Source organism: Mastigoproctus giganteus, chromosome 1, assembly GCF_048544385.1.
Source record: "Mastigoproctus giganteus isolate SK-2022 chromosome 1, ASM4854438v1, whole genome shotgun sequence".
In the NCBI taxonomy this organism is placed as follows: Eukaryota; Metazoa; Arthropoda; class Arachnida; order Uropygi; family Thelyphonidae; genus Mastigoproctus; species Mastigoproctus giganteus.
In genome coordinates, this window is record NC_143575.1 from 45909911 (window position 1) to 45922396 (window position 12486).

The following is a 12486-nucleotide window of genomic DNA, read 5'->3' on the forward strand; positions in this document are numbered from 1 at the left end:
ATACAGAGTGCCCTGCTCTAAAATTATTCGTCAAGTTTTTGACATAAAACTGAAAACCTGAATTTATAAATTAGGAATTCGACTAATTACATGCGGAAATAAAATATGAAAATCGAGAAATATATATAATATACCCGAAAGACGTTCATTACTGAAATATCTCCACCGTTCTTACTTAAGATATTTAAGGAGAGATTCGAAATGCTTTGCAGTGCAACTGCTAAAACAGCTGTGAATTAAGCTTTAAAAAAGAATATGAAGTGTATTATTTTCACGAACATCAATTCCCTATGATGTTATTGAATGCATCAAAGATCTTTAGGCTTAACAAAAATTGTGCAAAATGCTCAAAATGGCGGATCGTTGGGGTAAGTGAAGTAATTTGTATTCGACAGTAATGGCCTGTAGTGAGGGCTTTTGTGTTATAGTGTTTTATCTCTACAAGGCTTTTGTGGTGCGGTGTGGTGTAACTGTAGAATGAAGAGTTAATGATTGAGACAATGCCTAGTTCTGAAGAACATCGAAGCCGTTCAACGACTAGTAGTAGTGTTAAAGATAAAACGCCAGATAGTAGTAGGGCTGTTATTCACGGTAGGAGTAAGCGGCCAGTGCAAGTAAGTTCCCGTAAGCATAAGAAATCTGCTCATAAAATTCATAAAAAGAAATATCCAAAGCAACCTGAAAAAGAAAAATCTCCCATATTAGTTAAACCACTCGTGGAATATGACGATGTTAGTTCTGATTCCTCTTGTTTTGATCAACCTGCAGCCTCACAAGACAGTTCACCTTATAGAAGAAAAACACCAGAGGCAGTGAATAGGGAAGAGAGGAGTTCAGAAAGAAGGAAACGAGGAGGTAAACGTGACTCATCACCTTCATCATCTAAGTTGCATAAACACAGTCGTGTACATAATGATAAAATAAAACATTCTTCAAGAGAACGAAAAGAGAAGATCAGGGAACCTGAAAGAAATTCTAAGGAATATGGAGGTGGGCATTCAAGAAAAAGAGAGAGAAGAGAAAAAGACTCTGATAGAGGTGTTCATTCCCATTTGCATTCCTATGATGATAACCTGCATGAAAGGGAACATTGTAGGGAAAAGGAACGAGATCATGAGAGACAGAAAAAACGTGCATCATCATCATCACCAGAGGCACCACGAGCTTATAGGACAGTTAGAACGCCTACACCACCTAGTCCTCAACTCAGGCAAGCTAAGCAACGTAGGGAAGGAAGGCGTAACGTTTCACGAAGCCCAAGTCCTTATTCCAGGAACATGTATTCGTGGTCCAAAAGTAAAAGCCGAAGCCGGAGTCCAGTGGCAAGGTATTAAGTTATCTTCTTATGTTCCTAGTTGTAATATGACTTAGGGTGCAATTTGTTGAAATTTGTTTTAATTTGTGTACCATATTTTTTTAAACTATGAAAACATTATTGTGTAGTGATTTACATTTTTCACATTAGGATCCTACATTTAGTTTTCTTTATATATTTCCATAAATTGATAACTATTTTCCATCTGTTTTGTTTTGTTATGTTAACTGATACAAACTCTACCCTCAGACTTGATTTCGTCTCATCATAGGTTTCAATGTGTAAAATGTGTATGTAATTTGTGCTTGCTAGAGTAAATCTTGACCTTTATGTGTGTCTGGATGCCTACTGCAGGAAATATATAGATATACATATCTAAAGCATATTGAAAGATGAATTTTTTTTATATACTTGACATATGTTACTTGATACTTAAAGTTGCTTGATCTTTTAATTTTATGCCTTTTTGTATAAAATTCTGTTTCATTTCAAAAAAGTTAGGTTTACTAAATGCTGATGGGTTGGTTTCTTGAATAGAAATCACTCTAAGCCAAATTATTTATTTTTTGTAAGTGTTGCTGTGCTTGTCAAAACCTGTATACTCTGTATGGAGAAATTTCCAATTTCTATGGCTTTAATCATCATCGATGCTGAAAGAGTTGGTTTATGCATGGGTTTGGCACTTATACTACCCAGGTAGTATGACTGCATCGTTTACTTATCTCATATTGTTAATACTTTCACAATGAGTTGTCGAAGTATTGCACTGCTTTGAATAAGTAACGCTTCACCAGTGGAGAAAACTAATGTTACTTATTCTTGGTGGATACCACCACCCAGACGGCACTGTTTTGAAGCTTGTTGGCTTACTCATCTGTGAGTGGGCAGGTACCCTGCTGTTGTAAGTGACAACCCAGTTATGAAGTATAAGTCCAGAATATGAGAGATGCTGATGGTGTGCATAGTTTAATCTAAAAATATTTCTTGACTAAATGTCTAATAGTACGAAAGAGTTGGTTTATGCATGAGTATGGCACTTACACATTTCTACTACCCAGGTAGTAAGAATGCATTCTCACAATATGAGAAATAAGTATACAATGCATTCATACTACTTGGGTAGTAGAAATGATGTAAGCGCCATACCCATGCATAAACCAACTCTTTCATACTATTAGACATTTAGTCAAGAAATATTTTTAGATCATTGATGCTGATGAAATTTGGTTCAGAGTTAAGTAATCTTGCAGTAAAATAAATTTCATGTTATATGCCTCTTCAGAAGTTAATAATATGAAAAAAAACTAGGTATACAATTGCTTTATTATTTTTAATCCTACAAATATGTGTGGAAAACATTAATGCTACTTATCGTTATAAAAAATGTTTTGCTTATCGGGAAGTATTTTGCCCTAGCTGCTTCTGTTAAATTGTTACCAGCGAAGGTTGTCTTCATAAGATTCCAGAAGGAATGAGCAAGCAGCCTCCATATAAACTGTAGATACTCTTAAATGCTTTTGTTAACAGTTTGCAGAACTTCCCCCCCCCCCTTCTCTTTGTGTTTGCATATGAAAATTTATTTTTGATCCTAATAAAAATTTTCAAAAAAAATATGTGGCAGATTTGGAATTTAATTTTTTATTGAGGTAAACAAAATATTACAAGTTTGGAAAGCAGGCAAATTGAACATAGTGCAGGCCAGTCAGTGGTAGTGACTCATGTCATACATGCCAGAGGCATTTTGGGTAAAATGTAGAAACTTTAACTACTATTTGTTGAAGTTTAACTAGGTTTTGCCAAAAAATATTTTTTTACATTTTAAATTATATATATATAAAAGATATATTTAAATTTATAATAAAAATCACAATAAATATAAATATAAAACTATTGTAATTTTTTTATATTATAAACTTGTTTTATATTTTAAACTTATTCCTTTTCATTATTTTTTATAAAATACATATTTAAAAGTATTTTGACCTTTTGATCTTCCTTTATTTTTATATTATTTTCGGTACTTGTCTGTTATCCTCCTGCCAGTAGTTATGATGTCGCCACTCTAGCGGTGCAACCTTCATTTCCATTAAACTTGCGTATGAACTACAAAAGGTAAATATAAATAAATATACATATGCTAAATATAAATAAATATACTAGTTAGGTTATGTTAGACTTACTTTTAATTTACATGGGCAAGAGGGTAATAGACAAGTACCTTATTTTCAAAGTAGATACTATGTCACAGCTTTGAAAATGACTCAAAGTGACATATGAAGCTGTTTTAGATATAGATAACCAGCATGTGGGCAAGTGACGAGCCCCAAGTCACAATCTATGATTAAAAAAGGTTTGTTGAATCATAGGCACATAATTCAGTTTGTTTATTTTGCCTGTTTATTTTATATTGTTTCTTTAAAAAAATGTTGATATTGTAGCACTGTCATTATTAGTGCACTGCTACTCTAAATCAGTATTATAGTTTATACTAAAGGTTTTCACGTGGGCATTGTCTTGTTCAGATATCAATCTCTTTAAACTATATTTATGCAGTCCTTGTTTGTGATTTGGACCATTGTTTTGTAGTAAAGTGTTAGAGCTGCTTCCATAAAATTGACACAGTGCGCACAAAATTGTTAAGATCATTGATGTAGGACATAGCATTCATGGTTCCACAAGAGAAGGCTTGTGTGCTGCAGCTCTTTGGCAAAAAATTCATGATAGACAGCTCTTTACATGTTGCAGGAACATGTATAGGTTTGTCTGTGGTTGCTTGCAGCTCCAAACTGAGACAACTCATGGTATATTGGTTCCTGCCAGTCAATATTTTATCCCAGACTACTGGTCATTTTTTCAACTTCCATTTTTTCAGAACATTTCTAGTTGTTGACTCAGGAATGTTTAATTCCTGACAATAGAATGCAGAGCCATTTTCTCCACATCCAAGATACTTACATATTTTGTGGCCACAATTTCCTGCAATCACTGGAGTGGAGTGTCCCATAAATTTTTATTGGATAATGTGTACAATAAATAATATTAAAATTGATTTTTGTGATTCCTTCATGACTTAAATCTAAAATTTTTGATAAATCAGGTACAATATTTTGTTTCAGAAATTCAAAGTTAAGGGACAAATAAGGAAGAAGAAAGGTTGGGTCTGTGAGTTTGCAGTTGGACAGTAAATGAATGTTCACTGATTGGCAAGTGTTTGGACTGGTTTTTGGTGGGGGGGGGAGAGAGAGAGTGTGTGTGTGAATGAATGAATGAATGGGGGATGGGGCCAGGCCAATTCAGAACAGTGACCATGGAAGTATCTAGAGGAAAGACATGCAGCAGCAACAGTGTCTATGAGAGTGTCTATGAGTTAATTGACCTGACTGTCCTCTTTTGAATGGAGTCTGGAAGCTTAAGAGAGGTTGCAGCACAGATGTAGGAACAATATTCCATGGTAGGGTGGATTCGTGATTTGTACAGAGTGAGTAATTGTTTAGAAGAAAAGTAACATTGAGAAAAATAGGAAATAAAATTTTTAGATATACAGAGAAAGCAATATTTGTGATGTACTTATGCCAAAAGAAATTAGAAGACGGTAATTTGTAATAGAAATGTGTGATTTTGTATAGAAATCTGTGTGTCATTGGCATAGGAGCAGAAGAATTGTTTCTGAGAGATATAAGAACAGGACCAAGTTTTAGAAAATTTATTAATTACAATGTAATTAATTTGCATAAAAATGTTGATTGTGTCACTCATATATAGTCAGGAGATGTAGCTCAGTAATGAAATGCTCATTAAATTTCTTTTATTACTTCAACTTGGCATTTTTTTTTTTTTTTAAGAACAGCAGCTGTAGAAGCTAGCTGTTGTAAAGTGTGTTATACATGTTTTACTGAATAAAAATAAATGGCACCACCTAACAAAATCTTTATAACAATCATAATTTCAGCATAGATTATTTGATTTTCAAAATAGTAATATGTTATGTTTTATTCTTAAACGTGAATTGGCACATGTTGCATTCAGAACAAGGTCACTTGGTAGGATAAGTGATACCTGACTCAGAAGAGTGGTACATAACAGTTCAGAAGACTCGTGACCAGCCACTAAAAGCAGAATGAGACAAGGAAAAGATGTAGACAACTTCCAGACCAGAGAGGTGTTTTAGTGGGATACCACGTTGCATTCATCAGATATCAGAGTAAATGGATTATCTAGAACAGCTACTGTAAACATTGTAGGTGGCTATTAATGATCTCCAGAGTTTGTCTGCAGTTCAGATTTGTATTAATATTATAGTGGCAAATGATGGAAGAAAGCAAACATATACTGGAACAGCAAAAAAAAAAATTGGAAAATCATTTTTTCCCAATTTCACAAGAGTGACATGCCAGAAAATAGGTATAGTTATGAAATTAATTGTCAGTAGAAAAACATAAAGAATCATGCATGCATTTATCACCTCTAATAGATGCATATGGCAGAAGGCATGTCCAGGGATTATTTTTATACAATCTGCATAAAAATATTCCCATAGTGAAATTTAGTGTTGATAACATGACAGTTTAGATCTGTTTCATGTGGTTTGGCCTAAGCCCATTGTTTTTTGTGCTCTGGAACCATGAATACTGATGTGCACTATGACATCATAGGTGGTCCTATTCTACTTATGTTAAGAGAATTCAATAGTGGTAGTGGAGGGGGAATTCTTCTTTGTATGAACAAAGCATTATACTTTTTAATGTTGTGATTAAATTTTGATGCCTAATTTTCTTCTGGGATTTTTTTGAGCAACAGCTGAATTCCATGCTGTGATGTACAGATTCTGTATGTGGTAGTAGTAATTAGCATTAGTAGAGGCATATGATGTAAGAAAGCAAGCTTATACAGCATCAGCCAACAAAAAAAAAAAAAATAACCCTTCCCATCTCACCCATCCATTCACTCCAAATGTTTGTCTAGTTCTGTTTTGAATTTATTTAAGCTGTTAGCTTCCACAATAACAGATGGAACTTTGTTCCAGCAATCAAACACCTGCTGGCTAAAGGCAAATTTCTGCACATCTATTTTACAACTGTCTTTCTCAGTTTGAATATATGTCCCCTCAGGCGATTAGTGTGGCAAGAGGAAGAATCCCATCAGCATTCAGCCTGCTCAAACTGTTCAAGGCCTTATACACTTCAATCAAATCACCTCACAGGTGCCTAGTCTCCAGATGCTGTGATTTGCAGAACTTAAGCCTTTCTTCGTAAGAACAACCCTTTGTTCCCATCACCAATCCAGTTGCCCTCCTCTGTACTTGTTTCAGCAGCTCTACATCCTTCCTAAAATGAGGCCTCCAGATCTGTATATCAGGCCACACCATACTCAAGGTGTGGCCTGACCATTGCCTTATACAAGGGGATAATCACCTCTTTTTCTGTCAATCACAATGGGCCCAACTGAACCCTGGGGTACTCTGCTAATAACATTAGTCCATGAAGAGCAGTGTCGATTGATTACTTTTTTTTTTTTTTTTTTTTTATGAAAACCCCAAACACGAAAGGTATCAAAACCTATAGTACTTAGTACTGTGCATGGGTTGAAGGAGAAGTATGGGTGGAGAGGGATGCCGGAAACTTTGCTCTAGAGACTAAACATGGGTTTCACCACTTCGAGCCTCCAATAAGCAAAGTGGTGGTATTTCACCGGTTGATGAAAGTCATCTACCACTGTCTTCTGCCACTCAACCAAACTTTTATCCATAGCAGCAATTTGCCCTTAATGCCATACTGCACCAATTTGCACAGTATCAAAACAGTGTCGAAAGCTTCCCTAAAATACAAGTATATGATATCAAAATTATTTTTTGCATCCAGTTCCTTTGTGACCACATCATAGTATCCAATAAAATTGGTCAGACAAGACCTCCCCTTAACAAACCCATACTGTGCCTGAACTATAACTGCAGTCTTGTCTAGATGATGCTGCAGTGCTTCTTTAACCAGTGCCTCCATTAATTTCCCCCGAATAGAAGTTCAACTAACAGGCCCGTAATTACTTGTGTCACCTTTTGATTTCCCTTTGTGAATTGGGGATACATTTGCACATCTCCAGTCCTTGGGGGTCCTCCCCTGAGACCAGTGAAGCTCTCATAATTATGGCTAACGGTTTGCTTTCTTCCTTTGCTGCCATCTTTAATATAACTGGATAGATGTCATCAACCCCAGATGCTTTTCTTACGTTTAACTTCAACAATTTCTCTTCCACTTTTCTCTCAGTTATTATAAAATCATCTGCCGGAGTTCGATAATCGACCCCTTCCCTGAATATCCCCTCATGTGAATGTAGATGCAAAATTCTCATTCAATTTGTCAGCTACCTGAGCAGGATCATCAACAGCGAACCATCAATATCAAATGGACCAATCTGATTCACCCGCTTCCTTCTAGAGTTTACATGAGTAAAGAATTCTTTGCATTTTTTGCTAAGGATTTCTCGTAATCTGCCTTTGCCTGTCTAACCTCCTTTGAAACTTGATTACAGACCAGATTATAACTACCATAGGCTTCTGTGTCACCTGATGATTTATATGCGTCCCATGTATTTTTCTTCTCTGCCATGAGTCTTGTTATTTCATCTGACATCCATTGACTGTCTGGGATCACTGTAGTCACCTTTATGAAAACAAAAACTATTCCCTTTATCCCTGATAGTAGTTACATCTTTGAGTAAATCCCATATCGGCACACTGTGATCACTGCCACATAGTGGTTCGTTTATCTGCAGATTTTTAATGCATGAAGAATCACTGCTGATAGAAAACAATCATCCACTAAATCCAAAAAAGCCTTGCTAGTGTGTGAGGGACCAAACCACAAGTTACAGTCAATATCTAGGAAGTTAAAATCACCCATTATTATACAATCTGATTTATTCGCCCACTCTTATTTCCCTGTGCAGTTGTTCATTGTACTTATCAGTTATTAAGCCTATAACTCACTCCTACTCCCAATTTTACTTTCCCAGTGCTTATGTCACACCAAACTGACTCAACATAGCACTGTCCACCCATGTCAACTGAATGCACTGCCTTAGGTTTTGTTTCTTAACTAACAGCATAACCCCTCCTCCCTTCCTGTCCTGTCTATCCTTTCTTTACAAATTGTACTCCCGAAATTCCAATTCTGCATTCCTTATATCTGTGTGATACCATGTCTGTGATATCCCAACAATATTTGCCTTTGATGTTTTGATCAGCACCTCAAATTCATCAAATTTATTTACTAAAATCCTAGCATTGGTGTACATGCAAGTATACACGCACCTGTTCTTACTCTTAGTTATCCTAACACAGCCCATCTATTTACTTGTTCTGCAATGACTCCCAGCAGTCTTTTAAATCCCCAGCACCTTGTTTTCTTGGCTGCTTCTCATTCCAATAGAAGCAGTGCAAGAATCACTTTTACCTCTGCCAGCGGCTACTGTTAATCTATTGGTCGGTGTATCCCCACCCCAAGCTGGCAGTTTCCCAATGCACCTAACACTCCCTCGATAGCATGAGCAAATATTCTTGCACCCTTTCTATTTAAGTGTATTCCATCTCTGTAGAAGCAGTCTCTCCCGTTAACAAGCACAGGCCCATGCTGAAAAAAATTCTATCCCACGAGTCCTGCCCTATCTCTCCAGGGGCCGAATTGATTGACAAGGCTCTCGTCATATGCTCCCTCCTATTGTCTGGCCAGAATTGCAGACACTTAATTTCGACGCCTCCATAGCCAGGTGGGCAGGAGCGGCAGTGCGTAGCACATGCTTCTTGATTAGACCGGGGTTCGAGCCCGTGACCACCAAATACGGAGGATGCAGAAAGGTCAGGGAATGACCACCGCATATCCCCAGAGCAATATGGCCTTAGTTGCTAATGCTCCTAAAAACCAAACAACAACAACAACAACTTTTAATTTCAGCCCTATCCCACAACTTTTTTCAACATTGACCTGTACTTGTTAAGTAAGTCTGCAGATCTCCTACACTAATGGCAAATGATGCAAGAAAGCAAGCTTATATAGTATCAGCCAAAAAAAACAGTTCATCCATCTGTACCCTCCAAGAATTTGTCTAGTTCTCCTTTGAATTTATTCAACCCATCCACTTCCACAACAACATATGGGGCTTGTTCCAGTGATCAGCCACCTGCTGGCTGAAGGCAAAGTTCCACACATCTATCCTGCAACCATCCTTCTTCAACTTGAATTTATGCCCCCCTCATGTGTGTAGTCTCAGCAAGTGGAAGAATACCATTAACATTCAGCTTACTCAATCCATTCAAGGCTTTAAACACCTCAAACAGATCTCCTCGCAGGTGCCTAGTCTTGAGATGCTGCAATTTACAGAACTGAAGCCTTTCTAGGTAAGAGTGCCCTTTTGTTCCCTTCACTAATCTGGTTCCTCTTCTCTGCACCTGTTCCAGTTGATTTACATCCTTCTTAAAGTGAGGCCTACTAGACCTGTATACAGTACTCAAGGTGAGGCCTAATCATGGCCTTATACAAAGGGATAATCACCTCCTTATCCTTAAGCCTTCCTGAAATCCAAGTAAATAATGTGAAAATTATTTTTTACATCCAGTTTCTTGGCCACTGCATCATAGTAATCTATCAGATTAGTTAGACAAATCTGTTCTGTGATTGCAGTATAATTGTTTGCCTGTCCAAGTGGTCCTGTATTATTTCTTTAATCAGTGATTCCATTATTTTCCCTGGAGCAGACATTAAGCTAACGTAGCTGAGTGGTCAGGAGTGCAAGTGCAGTAGCAAACGGTCTTTGAGTCGCCCGGGGGTTCAAGCCCGTGACTGCTAAATATGATTAACGTTTGTATTGATTGTTTTATTGTAAACTCAACTGATCTGCTGGTCATGTCAGCGTATAAACAAGAACATATCCGTAATTACTCATGTTGCCTTTTGATCCCCCTTTATGAATTGGGGATGTATTCACACATCTCCTGTCTATGTACATTGGCTATTGCCTTAACTGATATTTACTGAAAATTCTGTTATTTATATACAGAAATCTTATTTGGAGTTTATTCTCTAGGATTGCTACAGCCAATGTTAATGTTACTGTTTATACTTCAGGATAGACAGTATGGCAACAGTTTAACAACTTCATTGTACGTGTTCTTAATGGGTTGCATATTTTTCATGGGAGGCATGCAGATTTGAGCCTGCAGTTTTATCGCAGGTAAGCATGCTGTTGCATAACTGAGCATGAGCAATGAAGTTGTTAACCTCTTGAATGGATTTTATGGAGTTTACAAATTAATAAATTTAATGCTGAATATTAAAATTTAATTTTTTTGTTAATAAAGAAGAAATAAATTATTTGGATTCCAGATTGAATTTGTTTGAAACATTGCTTGCAAACTAATAATAAAAAGGTATAAAATATTACATATTTTATACCTTTTGCGACGCCTTTTTGAAAAATAAATTTGTATATGTAAAACATTATAGAATTTGTCAACTTGTAAATTGTTTTATTATCTCTGTATTGTTCAAATTTTGATAGAATTTGATATTGTGCGCGAACCGGAGTGAGCCAACGGGCGCTTTTATAACGGTATAATTTGCGATTATAAACTAACCGCACGAAACTATGGTAACAGACAACCGGTGATGACGACAACGGCTTTGCTGCAGTGGCGGAGTAATAGGATAGGACTGCTGACCGGTCGCAGTTCCAATCTGTTTTCTCTGGCGGTCATCCTGCAGTTAGTTTTTTTGCTTTATCTTCGGTTATCATCTTGGTGCCAGTAGCGATAAAAATAATATTTACGCCCTTTTAAAAATGAATAAAAAACGAAAAATTCAACAAAAGCATCGTGTCTTCAATGAAGAGTGGAACACAAAATATTTTTTTGCTAACATAAATAACGAGACTATTTGTCTCATCTGCCGGGAGAGTGACTCAGTTTTGAAAGGGTACAATATTAAAAGACATTTCACTACTAAACATTCCGAATATGGTGCCAATTTAACTCCGGAAGCGAGAAAGAAACCTGCTGATGGATTGATTCAAAATTTATCTAGACAACAAAATATGTTTACGCGGCTAAGGAACAAGAAGCTACTGTAGAGGCAAGTTTTGGTATTTCTCATATAATTGCAAAAAGCAACAAGCGTGTTTCTGATGGAGACTATATTAAAGAATGTATGACTAAAGCTTGTGGAATTATATGTCCTGACATTAAACACAAATTTGAGAATATAAGTTTATCTCGGCGAACCGTAGTAAGAAGAATTGAATGTATCGATACAAATTTGAATGAGCAATTATTATCAGTATTAGAATCCATAACATGGTACTCGATAGCTCTCGACGAAAGTAACGACCAAAAGAATACTGCGCAGTTAAAGACCAAACAACAGGAGCTGATATATTTGAAAAAGTTGAAAAATGCTTAACAAGATATAATTTACAATGGAACAAAATGGTAAGCGTTAACAATTGACGGAGCACCAAGTTTGACAGGTAAAAATGTTGGAGCGTTAAAGAAAATTCAGGATAAAATTTGTGAAAATTATCTTGATTATAATTTAATTACAATTCATTGTATTATACATCAACAAGTATTATGTAAAAATGTGTTAAAAGTTGAACATGTCACATCTTGTATTAGTAAATTAACTAATAAAATTTTGTAAATATAGTAAAATTTAACAAGTAAAAGTTTATTTACTAGTAAAATTAACTAGTAAATAAACTAGTAAATTTAATATGATCGAGGGGCCTGAAACACAGACAATTCGTTAATTTTCTTCAAGGTATTGAATCCGAGTACACAGATATTCCTTATCATAGCCAAATTCATTGGCTTAGCTTAGGAACAGTTCTTCGGCGAGTATGGGATCTTAAAGATGACATCATTCTATTTTTAAAACTGAAAAATATTATGGACTTTCCTGAATTAACTGATAATAACTGGATTTGTGAATTTGCATTTACCCTGAACATCGTGACACACTTATATACTTTCAACACCGTGTTACAAGGAAAAAATTTATATGCCCATGTTATGGTAAAAAGTTTGAATGGATTTCAATTAAAACTCCAGTTGTTCCTTTGACATTTATTGATTAACAAGGTAGACCACTTTCCAACCATGAAGTTGCTGAAGATTCCAGAAAGTA

General features: G+C 36.0%; 1 protein-coding gene across 12 annotated transcripts in view; it reads left to right on the top strand.

The window, feature by feature from the left end:
* Nucleotides 1-12486, top strand: part of Cdk12 (Cyclin-dependent kinase 12) — a 621218-nt gene that overhangs the window by 179873 nt on the left and 428859 nt on the right. For 3 of the 12 annotated variants that reach the window (XM_090372485.1, XM_090372492.1, XM_090372479.1), the window contains one exon: nucleotides 3359-3427. The exons of 2 other annotated variants lie outside the window; for them this stretch is intronic. In XM_090372485.1, coding sequence (XP_090228611.1) covers nucleotides 3359-3427 — 69 coding nt within the window. Of the gene's footprint in view, nucleotides 1-20; nucleotides 1328-3358; nucleotides 3428-12486 lie in introns of those variants that run through there. 7 more of the 12 variants (XM_090372465.1, XM_090372467.1, XM_090372499.1 and 4 more) reach the window with 5 other exon arrangements.